This window comes from Phycodurus eques, chromosome 4 (assembly GCF_024500275.1).
Source record: "Phycodurus eques isolate BA_2022a chromosome 4, UOR_Pequ_1.1, whole genome shotgun sequence".
NCBI classification, from domain to species: domain Eukaryota; kingdom Metazoa; phylum Chordata; class Actinopteri; order Syngnathiformes; family Syngnathidae; genus Phycodurus; species Phycodurus eques.
In genome coordinates, this window is record NC_084528.1 from 27,052,230 (window position 1) to 27,076,779 (window position 24,550).

Sequence of the window (24,550 nt, forward strand, 5' to 3'; positions counted from 1 at the left end):
GCATTTGCTGCTGAGAATGAAGAAAGAAAATACGAACGATGTGTCATGCAGACTGTCGGATGTACCTTTTCACTCCATAGTGTATGATTGTCGGTGCCCTCGGAAAAGAGGAAGTCCTGCAGCAGCCTGAGGAGCCTCACCAGGCTGGGACAAAAAGGTAGAAACACGCCCTGGGCATCCCTCAGGTCGGACAAAGACGATTCCAGCATCATCTCTAGCAAACTGTTACACACAGCAGGAATAGCGCCACATGATGGCATCAAATCTGATGTCGTAAAAAAAGCAATTCATAATGTAAACCTAAAACTGCCACAGATCCCCAAGAGATAACGATAAAAACATGCACCGACAAAACTTTATAGGAGGTACTGTTGATGTAAATAAATACTAAGTCAACATCAGTAAAAGCCGCAACGCAGTGTGAGTCCATACATGGCAATTTTGTTTTTTTTTTGTGTTTTTTTTTTTTGTGGCGGGTGGATTAATGGCATTACCATTCATCTCAACTTCAAAAGGATAGTAAATGACCACTAACCGTAACCCCCACAATCAGGTTCCACTAAGGTTATGAAGTGAACTGGAATTCCCTTTTGAAATACACATTAAAAAATAAAAATAAAATAAAAATGGAACGGTTATGATCTCAAGTACGGTTACAAATAGAAAACTGTGACTTGTGTATGAATCAAATGTATCCTCCTGGTTGGATACAATTAAACGTCCAGTGAGAGATGCTGACCTGCGTTTGATGTCATCCGGTGGGCGGACCAGTTGGCAGGAAGAACCCAGTTTAGTGAGCACAGAAAACACCTGCCCCCTCTCTCTCCAGATCACATCCTCGGGACCGTCCGCCCCACTGCCGCTCCAAAGCACGGAGAAGATTATGTTGGTGAGCAGGTTGCAGAGCTCCTCTTCTGGCGTCTGCTGAAAGTCAAGCAACACGCAGACCTGAAGTCTCTCAGGAAACACCAGAAAGCTTTCAGAGATAAAGCTCAAGATATGACCGTCATTCTACAAACCTGTGGGTTGGATGTGTTGGAGATGGTGTCTCCAGTGGGAGGGTCTGTCCCGTAGCTGGTGTGGTCCAAAACGTTGGAGAGACTGGAGCTCTTCCTGGGTCTGAGCGGTGGAAAGGGTTTGCTGTGCTCCAGAGGGGATGGTGTGTTTGTGAGGCTACCTGCTGGAGTGACCATCTCTCCCATGCTGCCTAGCTCCAGATCAAAAGGCGGCGACGTTCCGTACGGGGAGGAGGGCCGGTATTCTCTCCCTTCCTCATCCAGGCGAGACGAGACAATATCGACCACCATGGAACTGGAGAGGGAGGACGAGTGACTTTCTTGGTCTGCAGAATCGAATGACTTGAAGGTCTTCAGCTGGCCCCTAACTCGACTGAGCGGTGATTGGGATAAATCAGAGTATCCTTCAGAGATATCCCGCTGGCCGCCGTCCTCCTCTTCCTCGTCGTCGTCTTCCTCCTGCGAGGTGCCGTAGTTCAGAAAGATGCTTGTACGTGCATCCTCTATGAGCAGACTCTGGTCTCTACGCAAAGGAGGCCGGAAGTTTGACTCAGTGGAGCCTGAGATGCTGGCAGCGTGGGACTCGTAGGATTCCTTCACATAGAGCTTGGTGAGAACATCCTGCCAGGCGGGCTGTTTGGCGAGCTGCTTCACGTAATCCTCGCTGAGGTAGATGAGGTGAAAGAGCTGTGCGCAGAACCACAGGAGACGTGAAATTAATTTGCCTTTATTGCTGAAAATTATTATTCTTAACGATGCTAGAGTAGCAGAAGATCGGACTGACCTTGCGACAAACATCCAGGCGGACATCCAGGTCGGCTCGGTGGGACAGACACACCACAGCTAGGAGGTCTCTAAAGTTCGGGTTCGACTCTGTGAGGAGGCAGCAGATTTTCTATTTTATTTTTAGTAGCCGGAAACTTCTCATTTCAACACTTTACATTGGTCAACAATTAACTCATAGTATTGATTTGTGAAAAAATATGAAATTGACCAAATTTGGACAGCGTGCTTAACTAGCTATGGACTAGGACAAAATAGCAAACACATTTAAGAGGACGATCGAAATAAGGGCATATTCTGATAATCGTTTTCATTTTGGCATCGAATGCTGTCAGATGTTGATTAGAGTTAATCTACTTTATTATTGTTCCCCTTTACTGTTGTAAAGGCCTCATGTGTTTTAATTGAATTACCTGTAGCAAGGACCTGCTCGTACAGACATCTCACAGTCGTCATGGTTACGGGAATGTCTTCAAGGAAAAACACCAGGCCGAGATAGCCAAAGTCCTTAAGCTTGAGGCGTTGCTTGTTGCGCTCGGACACACGCTCGCTCTTGAGGATTTTGTATAGAACCTGCACGCACAACGTACGATTTGAATGACCGATTGTGTCCCAAGCGATTGTGATGCTCTGCAGAGAAAGAGAGACGAGAGATAGCGAGAAGGAAAGAAAAAGAAAATACTCTCACCCTGAAGACCATCTCTCTGGCGCGATCTCCAAAGCTTGGATTGAGAAGGAGACTATAAAGTTGTTCCACTCCCCACTCCAGCAGCACAGCCTGCACATGTTCACGAGGAGGGCTGCTCCGCAACAGCTCATACAGCACATCCAGGGCCTTTACTACCTGAACAAAGACACACAAGAAAGAGGTGTCAGCATGAATTAGGAAGGGACAAGTCAAGTGTCCGAAAAGGTAGGATGTTCACAGTATATGCAAACTGCAATGGCACACAGAGGACCGCTGCACAATGCCAAATTGTACACCGACACAAATGTCCAACAACTGCATATTAAGATGAATTCATATCTCATTCCTATATCACTGGAAAAATCTTGGAACTTCACCTTTATACAGGTTTTACAACAAAATCTACTCACTAACAAGCACACAAAACAAACTTCTTATCATGTGTTGTATGTGCATTTATGAAATTTCACCGCTGCTTTAAACCCATTACAATATGTGAACGCAGCTTGTACAGTCGAATTGAACCTGGGCCTTTTGGTCTCATGCCAAATTAAACTGCCCTAACGCATACACAAAAAGTAATCCCTACTCTGTACTTTTATCCCGATCGTCAACAAAATGAAATTGGTTCTTCCGTAGTCCATGCTCGACTACTTTGTAGAGATTATGTCATCGCCAACTACTGCCCATCATACAGGTCAATGTGAACGCGGAACGTTCTGAGAACAAACATTTCGCATAGGAAAAAAAAAAAAGAACAATAACGACATAGCATAAGTACCTGCTGCTCATCTCCTGCACTCAGAATGTAAGCGAGGACACTGTGGAGCTCCTCTGCTGTCGGAGACTTGAGGAAGTCTTTCAGCAATGCAAACAGAGACGTCTGAATCGTCTGCTTCTCATCGCAGAGACAGCCGCCATCTTTGTCCGCGCTGCAAATGAGACATGATGAAAATGAATTCAATGACACGTTTGGAATTCTCCATATTCTCTTGGAAGCAGGTCAACGTTCACCTGTAGTAAGTGCGTATGGTATCCAGAATGTATTGAACTCCATATTTCCTCTTCATGCGCTGCTTTCCTTTGTGTATCACGGACGAGATGTACTGGACGTGATCTTCGGGAAGGAAAATATTATTTGTTGAGTACTGTATGACATTTCGGAGACAACTTGCACTAATTAATTAATTCACAAAACAGAGCATTTAAAGTGTGATAGCCTCAACTTCCTACATTTTCTTCCAACCGTAGGTTGTTTTAAGCCACCTCTCACATTCTGTGCATTAATGCAATCATATTTGAAAGCATCAAAAACACCCTTAATAGAAATTAAAGGATTAGCAACAAAAGAGCTGCTTATGTCTTACCATGACAAACAGCAAAATGGCTTCTGGTCCAGATTCGGAAATCAAAGAGCAGGTGCTGGTAGAACTGCTGCAGAAGTGGACCGTTTCCCTCGTTGAAAACCTGATCTAGCAGCAGCCGACATGCAATCAAAACGTTCATGTCCATCAGAGTCCCTGGAACCTGCAGAGAGGAGAAAAGTGTATACTTATGTCCATTTGGCTTCACCATTTTAAGAGCTTAACATTTAACATTTACTTGAAATGAACTCAAGTCAGTACAAGTCATGTGGCAAATTCAAGAAAGCAAGGAAAACAAAAGATACTATAAAACCAAATCCATCGATATACTACACCAATGCAATGCAAAAAGAAAGAAAATCACTTCGTAACTAGCTCCCTGCCAGTACAATTACCCATTCTTACTTTGGTGAGCATGGCTCCGATGATGCTAGGCCCGTGGCACTGCAGCAGGCCTTCCTGATTGACAGGATGACGGCGGATCATGTTCTTCATCATCAGCAAGAAGGACGCGATACTGTTCCTCTCCAGTCTCGCTTCTGGAAGGGAAAAACAAAACAAAAAACAACGAGAAACTTACTGACAGTCGTAATGCAACAACAAAACAGATGCAATTGCAGTCATTGTTGTGCAGTTAACTAAACAGAATCTGACCTGAAGATTTGAGTGGCAGCAGCATAGCGGCCGGCCCTCGCGATGCTGTCAGTTCTGGTCCGAGCAGTTCTGAGATCTCCTGAGCGCCGTTGTACACATTCTCTTCCTCGCAAACTTGCTCAAGGAGGGGCAGCAGAACCCCTATGCCCCCAACCACATTGATGGCATCCTGCATGGGAAAAACACATCCAGACAGAGACCTACTGGTATACTGTATGTATTTTGTATGGGGAAAGAATTTGCCAAATCAGAAAATACATTGGGATATATCCACAGCAAGTGAGCTCAAAGTATTTAGATAAGCAATTTGTTAAAACCACAATGAACCTAACCTTAATGTCCCAGTTGATGACTCGGTGTCCTGTTAGTCGGCCATCATATTGATGATTAGGAGACAAATCCAAACAAATTTGGCTTTTAAATGCCTGAAGCATACAAAAGAGCAAATGCAATTTTAAAATAAAATGTACTCGTTGAATTCAACACTTCATAACTTTTTCAGTTGGTTACCTGAGGAGTGTAGTAGAGCACAAGCTTGCCATTAAGATCAGACAACTCTCCATCCGCTTTGAATAAGGGCACGTTATTTGGGCCTGTGATAGAAAGCAGAAAGCAATGCTATGTTTCCCACACGTCTGGATACAATTGCCATTTTGTATTAAAGCGGTGTGCCTTACCTGCAGCGTAGAGCACTTTTGTTTGGCTCTGCTGCAAAGCCTCATGGCAAATGAAGGCAGTGCCCAGGAGTCCATCCAAAGAAGAGGGTGTTCCCCACTCTGTGTCCTGCAGCCCCGCTGGGATGGTCTGCACTGTGGAGTCATTGAGAGAGCCCCAGCGGCCCCCTGCGTAGTTGGCTGGAAAGGACTGAGAGCGGATCAAGGAGGGAGCGTTGGCGGGAAAGGCAAATTCCGGGGACTGGCCGGAGGATAAGGATGTGAGTAGATTAGGCGAGGTTGTTGTAGTAGTGGTCCGGTGGCCCGCAGAGCCGATACAGCAGGAGGTAAAAGGCTTGAAGGAAAATGAATTGAAAATAGGTATTTTTTCTCTGAGGTAATACTGTATTTGTTTCAACCTTGTGAGCAGGTAACATAAGAAACAAATGTAATTTACCTCACTCAAAGATGGAAAGCGAATCTGAGCTGTTTTAGACAACTCGCCATCAATGAAGATGTTGACCAGGTTCTGACCAAAAGGACGACGGCCTTGAATGTGGACTATGGCTACTGAATGCTGAAAACGTAATAAACAACAAATTATTATTATTATTTTTTTTAGTATGGACTGAATAAAAACGGGGTGGCATGGTGGAAGACTGGTTAGAGCGTGTGCCTCATTGTTCTGAGGACCGGGGTGCAAATCCCGGCCCCGCCTGTGTGGAGTTTGCATGTTCTCCCTGCGTGGGTTTTCTCCGGGTACTCTGGTTTCCTCCCACATCTCAAAAACATGCATGGAAGGTTGATTGAAGATTCTAAATTGCCCGTAGGTGTGAATGTGAGTGCGAATGGTTGTTTGTTTAAATGTGCCCTGCGATTGGCTGGCAACCAGTTCAGGATGTACCCCGCCTCCTACCCGAAGATAGCCGGGATAGGCCCCAGCACTCCAGCGACCCTTGTGAGGATAAGCGGCTTAGAAAATGGATGGAAGGAGGATGAATAAAAAGGTGCCGAGAAAGATCTTTGCATTGAAAGATGAAAACAGATATGAACAAGACCACAAGACCGAATTCCTTGCTAATTTAGGACATTTACTTCAATGTTTGTTTAAAAATTGTGCTTAAGGAAAGCGATGTGCATTGGACAAAGTTTCTGTGATTGACTCTGGGTAAAAAAAAAAACATTAATTATTGATAAACTGTAAATCCTGTTCCCATTCTGATGTTGAACTAAGAGTGCTGCATGAAGAAGTCGTGTCAAAGCAGGAGTCTGTGTATAAACAGCTAAACCTCCCACAGATCATGTAACCACAAACTAACTAACGAAGCGCAAACTATCAGTTCTTTGATTGCCATACCCATCCCTGCTTAAGGTCAAACATCCAGACCGTAGGGCCTTCAATTTTTTTTTGTTTTTTTTGTTATTTTCCACTGCCTGATCCACTGCCTTTATATTTGGGACCATCTGAGTCCTCACTGTACTCACCCAACGTGAGTCAGCTAGTGGGAGTTCTGGCAATGCAACAGCCATGTAATCCTTTTTAGTGCAAACAGCCACGACCAGCACACCCTCCATTGTGAAAAAGGCTTCCAGTCCAGTTCCACTAGCTGTGAAGAAACTTTATGGAAGACAAGAGCTTTAAAAATCAAAACATACTCGACAAATGTAATTTCTCATGCCGGCTCTGCCCTTCTACCTGTATAGCTGCTTCCTGCGAGGTCCTTTTCCCATCTCGTGTTGACTTGCGGTGACCAAGTTAGCGGCAGGTTGGTGGAAGTCCAACTGAGGGGTATGGGGGAAGTCCATATTAAGGCAGAGCCAGGCATGAAAGGCAAAGTTGCTGCCTGACCATCGCTGGACTGCGGGAACCATGATACCCGCCATAGGGGGTGTGAGATCAAAGTACTGCAAGGCGCCGTCACGACCTTCTCGCGCCGCCATTGCCGAGAGAACTTGGATAATGCGAGTGCAGAAGGGATGCGCGCCATTATCCTGATCCAACCTGAGCAGTTTGAGAAGGCTCCTCAACTCCTCGGGCTTCAGACATAGTGAGCCCAGGTCCTGCAGGAGGACCAGCAGGGCATCTGCGCACTGCCTGTCCAAGTGCTGCGGCTGTGCGAGCACCTGCAGGAGAGCCCCCACCATGCCCGCCTCCACTGATACAGTCCGACAAGATAGCGACCCGCCGCATACAGTAGCCAGCCACTGTGCCACCAGCAGCTGGAGCTCGCGATGGTCGTGCAACTCGGGGAGCCATTGCAGGAGCAGCAGCAGAGGCTGGTCGTTACTAATTCCTAAGTGGTGTGCGTGTGCATACTCGCCCTCCACTGCCTGGAGAGGAACAAACACAGAGGTGGCTCATAATGAGGATGAGCTCGAGACGTGGCAACATGACGCCATTTAAAAAGGTCATTTGCGAGAGAAAATTGACTGCTCTGTAGGCAATGAGCAGACAATGAGAGAAAAATGTTTTTCACCATGTTCATCAGCTCCTGCAGCAGCCTTTTGGTGGGCTGACCTTGACTCTTGAGCACGTCAAAGAGCTGGGAGTAGCCGATCCGCTCCTTGAAAGTCTCCTGTGAGCCGAGACAGAAATAGCGAGTCGAAGGTCCACAGAGTAGGCAAACGTTGGCACACTTCCATAAGCTAATTGGAACACAATGACATTTCCGGCATGAATGAAGAAAAGCCTGCCTAGTGACGTCATATCAAAATGAATTTTCTTCCCCCAGAAATGTGTTACAACGTGTTTGTTTTATTCAGCCTATCTATTCCTCCTTTCCAGTGGCTCAACATTCAAACAACCTGCACCAGATTGGAGCGGTTTATCAGAGACTTTCCCAAAATGTTTCTTAAATGTGATAAGCGTTCTTTCTCCCTTTCTCTCTCTCTCTCTCTCTCTCACACACACACACACAGAACCGTACAGTACTTATAGCATGGTAGCAAAAACCGCAGTACTGTATTATACTTAGAGGTGTTTCTCATATTTTGACTGTCTCATGTAGCTAAATAACTGACGAAATTAGAAATATACTGTAGCTTGCAGTTACACAGCACTGCATACTACAGCAACATTAATAAACATTAAATACAATTAAACAATACCTCTCTGACAGTGTCAATCACAACTGAACATCATTATCTTTGTTAAAGGTAGCGTTGTTCTTTTATATATATATATATATATATATATATAAAACTCTTGTACTGGATCTGTTTAGATTGCGCAAGCTGTCAAAATGTAATGACTGGCTGATGTATAAAAGTATCATACTTAAAGATTAATGATGTACAATCGGACCCCGATGATAACTATTGACAAAGTATTTACCTTTGCAGTGGGAGAGTTACTCATGATGGCTGTTAGGACCCCTAAAGCATGCACTGTGATGCTGTCGGAGCCTCGCTCCAGTACCTACATCAACACAGGGAAAATATGCTTCATCATAGCAGTGCAATTAGTCAAAATGTGCAACATCCACCAGGAAAGAAAGAGTGGGATTGAAGTAGAAGTGGGAAGAAAGGAGCAAAGTTATTTTTCCACACCAGGATTATGAAACTAGGGCAAAGAAAGACACAATTAAGACAGGCGACAGCCAACCGCAGGACACTAAAAAGGTCTTTTTTTATGCTGGTGCCACCAAACCAGCAGCCAAGGAAGTAATTGGAGCCATGCATCAACCAACTCATGCACTATGAAGACACTAGTCCACTGTAATCAACAGGAAATTCAGCCTCTAACTCGAAGCGTTATATTTTGTATGATCAATATGAGCGGTCTATCTCTGTATTTAAACTTCCATACATCAAGCTTTCCTGTCATAATGTTCAAACAAATGCATTGTAAGCTTATTTGGCTTTGTCAAAACAAGAATCCCATTGATTTTGAGACACAGCTAATCAAAATGGTAGCTGAGCTCAAATGGTCAGATTTGCAATTACCTGAACATGCTCCTTACATGATGTAATTCTAAGCCAGTATTCAACCAATCTATTTACAGTGCTTTTAATTGATTTCAAAGGAAAGTATACTGTATGAACCGGGGGTAGTATGGTGGGAAGTGGTGAGCACATCTGCTCTTTGTTCTTTTTCAGTTGACTGCTGAGAACAGTGTTCCACCAATCCCCGCCAAGCTATAAGAGATTGTTGCGCAAGATGTCTACGCAAAGTGCCCACTAATTTTGAATGATAATGATAATGTGATAATGTTTTGCATCAGCACTCGCTACTAGATTTTCAAATTCCACATTCACATTCTTAGCCCTTTTTCATGCTTGAAAATGTGCGTCTGTGACAGTTGTTTCTTCGTTTTCAGTGTCCAACTGCCTGTATAAACCCTAACCTAACCCTGTATCAAAGTATGAGCTTGTTCTCAGGATATATGCGCAAAGATAAGGTCACTGTATCACCCCAAGCGATATTTATCATATCATGCTACTTGCTTCATAAGTCTGCTTTCCTGTCTAAGGTTTCCTGTTTAGACAACACGTGGCTGTGAACAAGTGGCGAGAAGGCTGAGTTTCCTGCTGACAGGTCAATATCAACACCAAAGGTTTATTTAGGGGGAGTACCTGGTCCACTTTGACCTCTGTGAGTAAACTTGTAGTGAGGTCACACTCACTCTTCGGCCTAGGCCTGTTGCTCTGAAAGAGCTTCAGGACATACATACAGTGCATTTAAAGAAATACAGTCACTTAGACGTAAAGTACGATTTTATATTCGAGTGACAGATGTTGCTGAGAGAAGTCAGACAGCAATCAGGCAAACAAATGAGGAAATGCATTTCAGCAATATGAGAAAAATAAATGAGGAAATCTGTGCAGACCAGACATGAATAAAAAGCTGACAGACACGTTTTAGAATGCCCAGTGGCTAACCTTGCTGTTCTGTATGAGCCTGAGGATGTGCTCAAAGCAGTTGTTGTTCAGGAAGACAGCCTGGAGGGCAGGCCGGTCCGAACACTGCAGGATCTCAGGGACTGCGGCTACAAACAGGAGCACACAGAAACGTGAGCTTCATCGTCACATGAGTCATTTATGTGACCTCCATGTGGATGTAGTCATCTTACTCAGCATCAGGCGCTGGAGTGAGATCAAGCGCTCCTCAGAGTTCTGCCTATCTTGCTGCTCACTGCTCAGCGGACGGTTCCAGTTAAGGAGCTGGAAGAAACTCTGCAGTATGGTCTTGATTTCAACCTGCCGCTCGGAGGGGCTGCTAAAATGCAACAGGTGGATCATTGCGGTCAGACACTTCAAGGTCAGCCGAGGAAGCGATATGTCATTAGACTGATGGAAGCCCCGGCAACACCAAGCTTGAAGCACGGAGAAGAGGTCTTCGACAGAGTGAGAGGTGACAGCGAGGAGACCATTATTCTGAAAAGATACATAATGCAAGATAATCCACGGTAATCACATTCCCAGACAATAATAAACTCTGATTATGAGGATATGAGGATAAACATGGCGACAGACCTTGCCCCCACTGATGACAGCTCCCTGGAGATGAACCAGCCTGAGTGTGAGATGCTCTGGGATCTTCTCACTGTCCAGCAGACTCTCTGTAAATGTGAAATCATACATCGGTCAACGTTCAAATGGAGATACAATAAATACACGTCATCATACAATACTGAAAATGAACGTATTAGGCTTACTACAGAAGCACAAATCAAAAAGCCCTTTACAGAGAAAATGTATGCCCGCATGACAATCAATAAAATAGCTTACGCCATTTTACTCTAACAATCAGGGACCCAATAAAAACTGACTCGGGACCTGTTTTGACCCTGAAATCCAATACAAGAGCTGTGAAAATTCTATCTTTGTGAAGGTAATAATGCTGAATATTGAGTTACGGAGTGATTTTAACAATATGTTTATTATTGAGATTGTAGTTTGCAATGGTGTAGAACTGCACTAAATTATATGTAGGCGTACTTCAAGCATTTGGCAAATGTATTTAGCTAAGAGGGGCAAAACAGCTCTCAGTATTATCCAGTGCCCTTCGACACCACTGCAAACTACAAGCACAATAATAAATGCAAAATGTTGACCTTTGCTATCAGCAAACAGTCTTAATTTGAATAAGTACCAATTGATATCCCCACCTTCTACATATGCCTGAAGAATGTCATGAAGATAAATGCATTATTCATTAAGAAATTAACTGGGGCTCAGGTTATTAATAGCTCTGTGGCACTGTCAATCAAAACTGAGCATTATGATCTTATTAATGGCAGACTTTTTTTATACAGCTCTTGTATTGGACCTCATTGCATCAACTTACTGGGGCTATTGAGTTTATATTATTGAATAATAGTATTAGCACCAAATATCTCCTTTTTAAATCGTATTATGTAAGGGAATTTGGGTGTACTGAGATTATTCTTGGTTCCAGGTTGGAGTCAATACGTTGAAAGTTGAGTAAGAAAGCAGTGGCCATGAAAAAAAACATGCCAATATTTACAGTATATTTACAGTATATGTACAGAACAGGTTTTGGTTCTCCTGGTATGCAAGTCTGACGACGATCAGAGAGGAGGCCAAAGGGTGAGCTCCTCACCGTGGAAGAGAGCAGTCAGCTCCTCGGGCAGAGGCAGCGGAGAGAATTTGTACTTGTTCCTCTCCAGCAAGCTAACGTCCTCCCTGCAACATGCGCACAAGGCTAAAGTCCGGCCCTCCGACTCATGCCAACAAAATACCGCTGCACTGAGATATGACGTCAAGAGGCACCCAGACAAGATGTTACACATCCCCTACAGTTGACTAAGATGTTAAAAGCATAATATGGGGAGCTTGGTGGAGGTTTATGTCAATAAATTCCACCTCCAGAGCGACACACACATGCTGTACACACACTCACCCTGCCAGTCGTCTCCTCCACGTCTGATAAGGGTCAAAGACACTTTCACACAACACCAGTCCGTAAGACACGACCGACTGCAGGGAGGACTGCTCCCCTTCTCTGTTCTTTATCTGACGAACATAAACAATACAATGACACAAAGGGGCACACAAACATTCGTGTTCATACACCTGTTTTCAGGAGGTCTCTCATCAACATGCTCACGTTAAACCAGTTATGTAACTTCTGCAAAGTATATTTTGTGTAGGTATTTACATTTTTGGGGTTAAAAGGGCAAATTTTGTGATTATTTACTGACTGAACATTCTCACACCAACATTTATCATAGAACACAATCTGTTTCCTGTTCAGTTCATAAAGGCCATACCTGGTGCAAACAAAAATTCAGAAGCTTTATCGATTCAAAAACAAATCCAGGCGTCTTCTCTGGGTCGATGTTCTCCATGTTTCTAGAAGTTGAAAGAAATGCAGAATTAGATAAGTGAACCCTTTGCAAGATGGCCATCTACGGTAAAGAACACAGTATAAGCGCACAATGAAAGGGAGAACTTCCTGACGCAGGGTTGCGGCCTCTTTGCACAATTCATGTCGCAATGTCAGGAGAAACAAAATAACTGTAATTTGTCAGCTTCCCTTGAGTCAATAATGAATTAGACTATTTTTATTATTATTGATATTTGTGTCTATATTAGTATTTGGTAACTTGCAGAATGTCGAAAAAATTCCGTGCTTATTTTCCAACACGATGCTAAAATCTCATCCATCACTGATTAGTAGACTAACCTGCAGACGATGATGAAGAACTTGATGAGGAGGAGAGGATGGGGAAATTTGCGACTGTGGTCATGGGAGTCTGAGAGGTGCGACGCACTTGGCCAAAGCTGCGTGCTGAGGAAGACCAGGACATCCCTGGGGAGCAGGGGCACCTCGGAGGTGCACTCCTCCAGCCTGAAGAATTTAGAGGGAGTGGAGATGTGAGGGAGGACAGAAAAAAGGCATGTTCACAGAGGTTTAGCTGTAAAATAAACATGTCAAAACGGTATCCGTGCTAGAGGCCAAAGTTCATTCTGCTTTGGGGACTGGCGGAAGCTACACAGTTAGTGTCAAAGATAGAACTTCTTACCTCCGAGGCTCGAGCGACTGCACGTCTATGAACCTTTCAAAGGATCCCACAAATGCCTCGAGCCACTGCTGCAGATAGCCCACATCTTTCTAAAACGGGAGGGAGCAGAGTTAACACTAAGAACTTAAGTTAAGGCCTCAAAGTACAAACTCATGACTATTAGCACAATTTAATTTAAAAAAACAATACATGAACTGTATGAAAAACGTTGTTGTTAATTCTTAATGATGCTCTGTTTTGATTGACACTGTCAAAGAGATTTGTGTCATTTGCAGTTGTGCAGAACTATGCAATTTTATATTCATATTGTTGTAGTTGGCCAGTTATAAAGACATAATAGCGGTGTCTGTATTGAGAAGATTATGCTACTTGATTATTGAAGTAGTAAGTAAACTGGTCCAAATCATAACTTGATTACACAAACGCTATGAACAGTAAATGTGAGATAGTTGTAATTGTGAATGGCACCATTATGTAACAATGCAAATATAAAAAAAAAACTAATCATAAAGTTGAAGTGTTCAGTATGGGTGTTATCATAAACATTGATGTTAATTCTCCCAAACTGTCAATGAAAATAATGTAAATGAAAATGTTATAACAAATTAGAATGAAAAGTGCAATACCATTTTTAGAACATATTTTGAAAGTTATTTGAGTTTTAAGAAAACCTCAAAATGTTCTACAATTGGTAGTTTAGCTATATTTGTATTAATTTATTTTAATGTTTATATTTGTGTACATTGACAACATACACACACATAAGAATATAACTCCTTCATTGCTCCCCAGAGTGGAAATGCTGCAAAAGATATGTGATACATAGACATCAGCTAATTAAACAGGCCCAGTCATGTCAGTGATCAAGAAATGATAGCACAATGAAAGAAATGGAATGCAGACCGAGGTTGTCCTCCCATTTCAAAAAGAAAAAAAATAACACCTGCTAAGCAAAATGGCACACTGTGTCTCCTTCTGTCAGCCTTACGACCTGATTTTTGTAACAGGATGTTGCAAAGAGATTTAACTCACAGACAGGGAAGCATAAGACATTTTTTATCCTTTTTAAAAACTTGAATGTTCATCCAAACAAGTTACTGTACAAAACTAGCCATGAATATAATATAATTCATTGCAATGCTGAAACAACTTTGAAAGTATGCCATCAGAATTGGCTGAATGACAACATATTCTTATTATTCCAGCATTTCAATAAACAGTAGGGAATAAACAATAGGGATGAAACAAACGTCTTCCGTGTTAAAATATCAGGTTTTGAAGTGAGGTGTCTGGGCTCGTCCACTAATATTACATGGCAGTATAACAGGGGCTCTGTGGCTACCATGGCAAAGACAGAGACACTCTTTTCCTTATTACAAGCCTGTGTATCATCCAAATGACTTTTAAGTTGTTATTTTAAGCTACATGTTGCTGCTTATGTATGTATACAACAACTTATTTACAAAGAAATGTGCTTTAATGAGCTTTTGTGAACCACATCCTTCCTGTCTTCCCACCTCACACCACCTTCTTTATCTTACACCCATCTCAAGAGTAAAATGTCTCATAGGTCGCGAATATAAGTCAAAGCAGGTTTCATCCGATTCTTAATAATTATATGCAAGCAAAAAAAATGGCATACCCGTAAGAACAAGGCGATGGTATCAGAATAGTTACACACACAACATCCATAAACATGCCTTGATGTGCTGGATGATGGAATAAGCGGGAGATTGTGATTAGCTGAGCATGCATAAAGTCTCTGATTCTCTTGAACAGGCGGCATGAGGGCAGACATGACATCTTTCGGACTGAGTCAGAGTACAAAAATAATATATTGTCAGTGAAGTATGGCAGCTTCCCTTAAACTGACAAGCATACTTTTAGATTTGTAACGAGCTTAGTATTCTGACACAAAGCTTCATTGCAATGGGACTGCATAATTAACCGGCACAGTTTGCACACTGCATCACTAATGCAATTAACAAAAACTGCACTCATGTCTTTTCTACTGCTTGCAATCTGCTGAAGTTTACATTACCAGCTGGCATAGACTTATGACCCAGTCCATCTTTCATTGTATGAGTCTGACCAGGGGAGACCAGAATCCTGCCACCCGGTCCCAGATGTGCCGATGCTGGTCCGCAGCTGGCCAGCTCATTCCTCCGCAGCGAGCACTCTAACTAAATGTTTCTCAGTGTCCCAACATCAGGAGATCAATCAGGAAATGACATCTCACTTTAACCAAAATGTATTTCCTTCATTCACAACAAGTGCCTTCCTCTTCTGCACGTTGTAAGCAAACAGGCGGGAGGTTGAAGTAAAAAACAAAATAAAATTAAAAAAAAACCGTCCTGCCGCACAAACAATATTGTGGGACCCTATTTATGCTAATTGAATGGAACACTTGCAAGCGCATACATGAAAAAAACTGAGTTCACTGATACATGTTTTTCAGAATAGAGCTAAATTAACATGTTTCAACCGCAATTATAATAACTAAGGAATTCACCAACCAATATCCCTTTTTTGAGACCAAATACAGCAACAATTGTGGTGGAAATGTATTTTATCTTCATCAAATACTGTTCAGAAACACAAAACACAGACTTTTCTTGAACATGGCATAAGTTCCTCATCCATTTTGTGGAGCATCACTTGCAGTTGCCCTGCAAAATAGATGATGAACTCCTCTCAGATGGCGAGGGAAGCAGCCGCCTCGCGAGTTGCGGCGGCAGCCCGTCCGGCAAACACCGAGTCTCGGCTCCGGTTGTGTTTTCCTTAAGACTCTACGAGCTTACATATGGCCACACGGCTTACATGGCTCCTCATCCACGTGCCCAGGAGTCTGGTATGGTGGTATTGGTGTCATAGTATTGGAGCATTTTTTTGAGTACGAGTATGAGCAGATACAATACGTGCGGTATCGGCACCGATACTGTTTTATAAAACCCTGATTTATGAATTCATCCAGTAGAATTTATGTCTCCATACCTTTGTCCACATATTGCATGATCTGTTTGTATTCCAAGCTGTTGTTGTACATTACGTTCATTTCGCTGACAGTGTTACATTTCTGGCGAATTCAAAAATATTATCACAAAAAAAAAACGTTTGCTGATAAGAAGTAAAAGCACGTGAAATACCTTGTTGAATCAGTATCAATTTATTGAGTAATTGTCTGAGACAACATTGCTTTTTCTCAAGATCAACACTCCCAGCAACAGACTTCTAATATTTCCCACAGCAACGGGCCATGTGATGTGTGGGCACAAAAGGGCCAAATGAAAAACACTAACACTGCCCATCTGTTATGCCCAATGAGGTGTGTCAACTCCAGACATGTATCTGCTCTGTCTGCAGCTGCTGCTTAACATTCTGCTTGGCTGCGTCTCCCTGCTTTAGCGGCAGCAAAGAACACTTTGATTGTCCTGCTTGTTGGCCCTTGTGCTGGTAAAGAGTGCAGAAATCATTCGTGTCATGTGAGCTGTGCTTGCTTTTCAGGTCCAGTGTTTTCTAACCGGCGGCACAGTGGACGACTGGTTGGCACATCTGCCTCACAGTTCTGAGGACCGGGGTTCAAATCCCGGCCCCACCTGTGTGGTTTTTGCATGTTCTCCCCGTGCCAGCGTGGGTTTTCTCGGGGAACTCTGGTTTCTTCCCACATCCAAAAAACATGCATGGTAGGTTGATTGAGGACTCTAAATTGCCCTTAGGTGTGAATGTGTGCGCGAATGGTTGTTTGTTTCTATGTGCCCTGCGATTGGCTGGCGACCAGTTCAGGGTGTACCCCGCCTCTCGCCCAAAGATTGCTGGGATAGGCTCCAGCATGCCCGCGACCCTAGTGAGGATAAGCGGAACGGAAGATGAATGAATGAATTAATGTTTTCTAAACTTTATTGAGCCAATGCACACATTTTGGACAAGGAAAAAAAAATTCACAAAAAGTATGATGACTAAAATAACGACCATCTCGTCTCAATTTACTCACAAAATGACGTATTCAGTAATACATCTGGGCCTGTTTAATTGAACACAAAGCTGATATACACGCAGGAAGCCACGACTAATTCCATTGCATGACCGGCAATGGGTGGATACACACGTTTCCCGTACCTTCTGCTAACTAACTTAATTGTTCTGACTCTCACTACTATATACAACAATGGATGGCACAGAGGAACAAAGATATATTTGCAATTAATAAATGATAATATTTCAATAAATAAAGTGAAAGTGGATAATTTCCCGCAGCACTCCTGATGATCGTGGCACACGAGGGTGCCACGGTACCGTGTTTGGGAATCAATGGTAAATCCAACAGGCAACAAAGACTAGAAATATCTGTTTGTGCGGTGTAAATGTAACTGTTTCTCTGATCACTATCCTCATCATTACCAATGTTGGATGAGGGTTCTCGGCTGTGAAGATGAACAGAGCCAGGATGTCATGTCGTCATTTTAATTAGTCCCACGCAACCAATAATCACCAGATAAGCACCCACTATTTCTCAGGCTGAAACTTTATTATTAAGTCCAGACTCATCAGGTCTTTATTCAATCTTTTCACTGGTTTTCTTCTCACAAACAAGCTTGATAACTGACCTTCAGATTAGACCTTTGTCATTTCTCATTATTTAAGACTATATTTAATTTTTTTATGTTGTTTAACAGTGATACATTTATTTTTACGATTGTATGACAGTGACCGTAATTTTTTTTTTTAAACTGTTACTTGCCAGTACATTTAATAAGGTTTTTATGATGGCGACAGTTTGATCCCGGTAGAAAAGCTTGAGAAAAATATTACAAAAGAAATATTTAGATATTAAAATATTACAAATTTAAATTGAATTTGACTCCACACACAAGTATATTTAAAAAATGCAAATACAGTTCTGCTTTAGCCTGGCCGAGGCAGTAACACAAATGAGTAAAATAATGTGAACACTATTAATACGTAAGCATGTAACAAGGCCTGGCACCAATCAGGTAGTTAAGAGTGTCCAATACAGTGGGGATGCAGGCAAAACATATTAATGTGTATGCCTGCCTTCAGTGTGTACATCATATCCATGCAGCCAATCATTTTTATTTGGTTGATGCGTCTATTATGGCCTACTTACCTAACTGTGTCTCTGTTAAACATCCATGATCTTTGAAAGCATTTGGGACTGAAAAGGTCAGATGACAAACTGTGTTAAAAGTCACATGCTAAGCTAAAGTTTATGACTGTGATGATGACACATTACCACCAAAACAATGCAAAGCTTCATATTTATTATTAAGAGGATGCATTATGGTATATCGGTTTTACATCATCCATGAATTTATGTTGATCCTAAAAAGGCTTTCGTTGCCTGCCAGGGGTGTGCGATCTGTTGCACAATCAGAGGAAGCCTAGTTCCTTCATCACACGCAAGCCAGAACAACTTTTCTTCTGACAGAGAATACTGCAGGATGAAGGCGATGGGACAAACCTGTTTGAATCACTTGTTTAGATTAAGAGTGCTGTCGTTTCTTTTCATTTTTTTCCAGTTTGACTTGAAGGATTAGGCGCAACAACAGTGAGATCTGTTTGCCCAATTTGTCTGGGTGTGTTTGTTGTGTCTAAAACAGGGTTCCAGGTCAAAAGCCGTGTTTACTGTCAAACAAAAAAGGCCTTTGAATGGAGGTCAGGTCTTTTAATGGCACCGTGTATGCTAATTTGCCTCATTCATAAGTTCTCTTTGAAAACAGTTCAACTCTGGCTTTGGAGAAGCATACAGTATGTTCAGACACACATACAGTACACAGGACATGAATTACGGATGTGATTGTTCTCTCAAGTGGCTCAGCTGCTACCTTTCACCTCACGTTTATGTTCCATTCGGTCACACAAGGCTGTGAAGATTAAAAACTAGGACCAATCAAAACTCCAGCATCATTCTCCAGTACATTTGCACACATGCAAATGCATTAAGCCTTTTTTCCAACTGAAACAAATATAACTAAATTGGTACTGTGAGAGCATTAACAAAATGCCTCATTTGAATCAGCGCAAAATTGCACAGCCTCATAGATACAGTAGTTTCCTCAAATAGTCCCTGGGGCATCTATTTACTCAACTGTAAAGACTATAGGGTGTTTATTTGAAGTCAACATCTATGTGAGAGGTTGAGCAAATGCTTGTGTAAGGGTGGAGCCAGAAACTCGGGTGTCTGTTAATTGGTCCACGGAGAATTGTTACCCCCGTGTTACAAACAATGGGATTGGAATGTGTAACCGGCTCAGATTTCATTTCATTAAGTTTTTCCCCTCACTGTCACAAAAAAGCACAAGCTCTATTTGCAGGGGATGGGGACCAAGCCTTGCCACGAATAGCGAAAATCTGCAAGTTGAAAAGACACTCAAAAGGTTTATAATTGCCATACATGCCACAAGATGATGGCAAAGCACCACCAGGAGTTAAAGATAGTTGTGTTACTTCTTTACTTTGTAAAATTCAGTTATAAATTGAACGCTACCCACAAAATGTAATGGTAAACGTCGGTAAGGCATTTTTCCTCATTCTAAAATCTGTAGCAAAAAAAAAGATGTTTACATCAACATTAACCACATTAAGGAACAAATTGCTCTTTTGAAAACACACATTCAAATTATCCAAGAACTGAAGATCACACCCTTCTGTTAGGATCTGTCCAATGTGACCACAATGAACACTTTGACAGTAAATTGCTATCCAAATGATCACTCTTGCAGACTTTGACAGGCATGACGGTCTGAAATGCAGCTCTTAAATTCAGTCAAATTTCACAGAGACTGGCTACAAAAAAAATGATAAAAATGTCCTTGTGCATGACAAGACATCATCCTTGTGAAGACAGCAACACTTCAGATAGAGCTGCTGCGATAAGACAAAGAGGAGCCGCTGCCCCACTTAATCATAACTGGGCAAAAAGTCTCATCTTGTTTTCCTCCGTCCTCAGGCATTGAAGCAGATTGCCAGCACATTAAATAGTAATATCATCTACTGCCAATTTGTCGTTCCCCATCATAAAAAGACATGTCATGAATGCAGAATTGGAATACTTTCATCCCCATCACCAAAAAGCATCAGGACACGGTGTAGTCACACTCACAATTGGCAACCAAACTTGAATGGTAAACAATAATAAAAGCAGTATATGTATAATAAATGACTCATAGTCATTATATGTATTGTTCGCTTTGCTTTATCCTGCGGGAACTTGAATATTAAACAGGATTTATTCATTTAAATGGCATTACATTTTTGCCAGGCATAGACTTGCCATCAAAAACAATAGATACACCTGCACTATCTAATGGGAACCCTTATATTGCAATCCTGACATTACAATGATAAATGCCAGCTTTACTACACGCAGACATCTCACAAACCCGTCGACTCATTTCAACAGCTCAGATCTGGTTTTGGATCTGTCATAATAATTGTTTCCTGTTGTACACGCCTATGAATGTGCAATGTATGAATGAATGTGCTGTAAATATTAAACCCATTATTAAAACTAAGTTTGCCTGTCTGTGGAGACTTGACAATGAGTATTAGCTCACATTTCTAACACAACTTTTTGAGTTAGTGTATGTCCACACACAGAGGCAACGTGGGTATAAATTCAACAATCTTGATCATTTTGGCTGTAGTTTGCAATGGCATCATGCCGAGAGCTGTTTGTCATAGTTTGTCTGTCTTATGTAACCCAATAAGCTAAACATTATGACATTGTGATACAGTGCAGTTCTACACTACTGTAAACTATAACCACAATAATCCATCCATTCAACCATTTTCTGAAGCGTTTGTCCTCATTAGGATTGCGGGGCAGCCAGAGTCTATCCCAGCTGACATTGGGCAAGAGGTGAATGGTCACCAAATAATCGCAGGGCACATATGGACAAACAACTTTCACACCTATGGACAATTAAGAGCAGCAATTCTCAAAGTGTGGTACGGGTACTACTCGCGGTATACGGGCTTCCTCGAGTTGTACTGTATGCGAAAGAATACAGTTCAGTTATATTTAACGTTTGTAAGTTAAATACCTTCGCATATAATCATCAAGACTTGTTTTAAACCAATTAGCTGCACATTTTTATTTCACTTTTACGTGGAATATATTTTAATTTAATCAATATGTAGAAACTGTTTTTTTTTCTTCTTCTGATATTTAATTGCAGTGTTAATGTTTAAACTGTCTATAATGTTACAGTGGCTTACAATAAAATTAAATAATTAAATACAATTAGGAATAAAACATCTGTCTAATTTTTTATGACTACTTAGAGCAGAAATGTCCAAATGTTTTCCTCCACGGGCTGCATACAGAAAAATTTAAGGTGTGTAAGGTCCACGTTGAAATTCTTTAACTTTAATTGATTAACCCTCTGGGCTCAATGCTGGTCATTTGTGTCCACCTCACTTCTTGGCTTGAGGGTTCCGCACACTAAAATCAATCCATCAAGCAATTATACAGTACAGTATATTGCATATAAATTATAGTTACATTCAAAAACTGTTGTGTTACAGCCTTTCTGTTGGAGGAGAGGAGGGAAATAAATAGTTTCTGATTTTTCAGGATTTGGGGGTGGCCTGCAACCGTGTAACCCACTAGATCTCCGCATATAGAGCAATGAGCAATCTGTATGTATCTGACAATTGTTGAAGATCATTCATTTGATATTGTTCACAAATCGGCCCTTGACACAGAGCAGCAAGAGGAGCAAACCATTTTTACTTCTAAAACTGAAGCATCTTTATTTACTGTTTTGAAAAGTTATTTTTAGCTGCAAATAGTTTATTTGCATCTTATATTTAGAAAAGCTCTATGTAAAATCTAATTATTAGTACTACTGGTCATATTAATCAGGGGTATTGCACCCATTTTCGACACCCACACTTTTCATGTTGATCCCACACCTTTAAAAAAAAAAAAAAAGTTTCAACATTTGTGGTCATGTCAAATGTTCTTTTTAGATATGCCGCAGGCTGCAAAAAAAACTAGGTGGGGGTCGCAAATGGCCCCCGGGCTGCAGTTTGGACGCCCCTCACTGTTCGACATTCTGCGCTACTGTATTTTAATGATGGTGGCACTAAGAGAGCTCAGTATTTTTTTAGATGGTACTGAAGTTTGAGAACCAGTGATTCAGTCTTCAGTGAACATAGCATGCATGTTTTTGGAACGTGGGAGGAAGCCGGAGTACTCAGAGAGAACCCACGCAAGCACGGAGAGAACATGCAAATTCCACACAAGCGGGTCGGAGCAGAGATTCGAACACCAACCCTTACTATTGCGAGGCAGATGTGCTCACCATTAGGCCAACGTACTGCCTTTATCAAAAACATTGTTCAATTATTACTTCTGTGAGAGTGTCAGTCAGTCCAAGCAGACTTATTGTCCTTGTAAAGATTACATCGTGTATGTATTGAATTGTGCATCTAATAAACTGACTTGACACATTTATTTGTCTGAGTAATAAAACACTCACTATTTGAATACCTACAGACACGTGACACTAGGGGGCGTGGCTGCAAGAAGCAGGAAGTAGCCGGTTCGAGGTTACACCTGCGTTACAGGTCAGGTACAAGATGAAACAACATATTAGGTCAACCTAGTCCCAGTTTCCTACTCGGTTGCTGCTTTGAACTGCTTCGACGTCCCACCAAAACGGTCAACTGATGCCATATATTTAATTTATAAATGGGGAAGCTCAAGTGCAAACAGAGGATCTACTTCCGCTTATAAACGTCAATGACACAAACACGAGTTACGGGGCACCTCATGAACAAAAAAAGTAATGTGCTTCCATGTGTTTCCAAAAAAATCATAATAGTAAATGTTAACTATAAGCATTGAAGTAGCAACAACAACAGGTGTCCCCGTCAGGTGTAACGTCCTCACCTTCGTGTAGTACAACATCCACAGCTCGTACAGCCTCTCCTTCGATGCCATTGTTCCTCCTCGCTCCTGGTTGCTCATTAACCCCCCAGTTTGCGGTTTCATTAAAAACTCCAAGGAGAGCCTAACATGGTTAACAACGAGCCCGAAGCTGCTTCAACTTGTTTCCAGCACGCGGGAGGAGAGGACGCGGCGCGCTCCACGCCGTCAACCATTCCTGCCTGCCACATTCGCCCTCAATTCTTTAATCCCCGCAACAACAAACAAACAAAAAAAAAGTGCACGCAGGCTGAGAAACTTCTCAGAGTTCTTCTCAAATAGGCGGCGCGGAGGACGCTTTGGCGGTGAGATTAATGTCGAACTATCGCAAGCAGGAACTGATAATGCGTGGAAAAAAATGCGTGGCGAGGAACAGGAACACCCATGTCCGCGTTAAGAAGCGAGCGCCTTGTTCTTCTTGCACACTAGTGGCTGCTGCTTCCGAGTGGAGAGAGAGAGAAGAGAGAGAGAGAGAGAGATTGTTCCCACGTAAGCGAGCAGAACCACAACTAAAAACCTAAAAAAGTGACCTGAGTGAACACCAGGTAAACACCGTGTGTGACCACTGACCAGGGACAAATGTGTGACTGTGAACAGGAAATACTCACAAGGTGAGGACTGAAAAGTAACGAAGTACAAATACTTTATTACTGTAGTACAGGGGCGATTCTAGGGTCAGAGGTTTTGGGGTGCTGTGCTCCCAGCGAGGCAAAAAATAGATTTAGCTAGTTTTTTTTTTGATTATTATTATTATTTTTTGTGTGTGTGTGAACTTGTTAATGCAATTTCATAATCACATTTAAGAGAATATAACACATGTTGGAAACGTCTGTGACGAAAGCATCAAATCTGAAGTAGGTTGTTTAAAAGATGAACGGATACCATTTAAAACAGGTGACATTTTTTTTTAAAGTTTATAAAAATCTACACAAGTAAAAGTAAAAAGTACCAAATTGAAAATATCTTAATAAATTAGTGTGTCATGGAAAACATTATTTGCATACTGTAGCACAATTCAGAAATCCATCCATTTTCTACTTCTTATGCGAGGTCGGGTCGTGGGGGCAGTAGCTTTAGCAGGGACGCCCAGACTTCCGTCTCCCCAGCCACTTCATCCAGATCTTCAGGGGGGATCCCGAGGCGTTCCCAGGCCAGCCGAAGGACGTAGTCTCTACGGAGTGTCCTGGGTCGTCCCCGGGGTCTCCTCCCGGTGGGACGTGCCCGGATCACCTCACCAGGGAGGCGTCCGTGAGGCATCCGAATCAGATGGTCCAGCCACCTCATCTGGCTCCTCTCGATGTCGAGGAGCAGCAGCTCTACTCTGAGATCCTCGCGGGTGACCGAGCTTCTCACCCTATCTCTAAGGGAGAGCCCGGACACCCTGCGGAGGAAACTCATCTTGTTCTTTCTCATCTTGTTCTTTCGGTCACGACCCACAGCTCGTGA

At 42.3% G+C, this 24,550-nt stretch overlaps 1 protein-coding gene across 3 annotated transcripts in view; it reads right to left on the bottom strand.

Moving 5' to 3' along the window:
- Positions 1 to 23,558, bottom strand: part of nbeal2 (neurobeachin-like 2) — a 38,423-nt gene extending 14,865 nt beyond the window's left edge. Inside the window, exons 1-29 of one of the 3 annotated variants that reach the window (XM_061674901.1) lie at positions 23,069 to 23,558; positions 13,150 to 13,238; positions 12,810 to 12,974; positions 12,394 to 12,475; positions 12,024 to 12,136; positions 11,724 to 11,806; positions 10,634 to 10,719; positions 10,231 to 10,534; positions 10,040 to 10,146; positions 9,734 to 9,814; positions 8,493 to 8,576; positions 7,636 to 7,734; positions 6,855 to 7,489; positions 6,644 to 6,776; positions 5,616 to 5,735; positions 5,183 to 5,513; positions 5,016 to 5,098; positions 4,838 to 4,930; positions 4,506 to 4,674; positions 4,257 to 4,390; positions 3,855 to 4,014; positions 3,502 to 3,604; positions 3,269 to 3,419; positions 2,488 to 2,643; positions 2,213 to 2,372; positions 1,801 to 1,889; positions 1,020 to 1,703; positions 740 to 921; positions 66 to 222 (exon numbers count right to left, since the gene is read on the bottom strand). In XM_061674901.1, the coding sequence (XP_061530885.1) occupies positions 66 to 222; positions 740 to 921; positions 1,020 to 1,703; positions 1,801 to 1,889; positions 2,213 to 2,372; positions 2,488 to 2,643; positions 3,269 to 3,419; positions 3,502 to 3,604; positions 3,855 to 4,014; positions 4,257 to 4,390; positions 4,506 to 4,674; positions 4,838 to 4,930; positions 5,016 to 5,098; positions 5,183 to 5,513; positions 5,616 to 5,735; positions 6,644 to 6,776; positions 6,855 to 7,489; positions 7,636 to 7,734; positions 8,493 to 8,576; positions 9,734 to 9,814; positions 10,040 to 10,146; positions 10,231 to 10,534; positions 10,634 to 10,719; positions 11,724 to 11,806; positions 12,024 to 12,136; positions 12,394 to 12,475; positions 12,810 to 12,974; positions 13,150 to 13,238; positions 23,069 to 23,170 (4,935 nt within the window). In that variant the 5' untranslated portion in view covers positions 23,171 to 23,558. Of the gene's footprint in view, positions 1 to 65; positions 223 to 739; positions 925 to 1,019; positions 1,704 to 1,800; positions 1,890 to 2,212; positions 2,373 to 2,487; positions 2,644 to 3,268; positions 3,420 to 3,501; positions 3,605 to 3,854; positions 4,015 to 4,256; positions 4,391 to 4,505; positions 4,675 to 4,837; positions 4,931 to 5,015; positions 5,099 to 5,182; positions 5,514 to 5,615; positions 5,736 to 6,643; positions 6,777 to 6,854; positions 7,490 to 7,635; positions 7,735 to 8,492; positions 8,577 to 9,733; positions 9,815 to 10,039; positions 10,147 to 10,230; positions 10,535 to 10,633; positions 10,720 to 11,723; positions 11,807 to 12,023; positions 12,137 to 12,393; positions 12,476 to 12,809; positions 12,975 to 13,149; positions 13,239 to 23,068 lie in introns of all 3 variants that reach the window. The other 2 variants (XM_061674900.1, XM_061674902.1) reach the window with 2 other exon arrangements.
- Between the last annotated feature and the right edge of the window lie 992 nt (positions 23,559 to 24,550).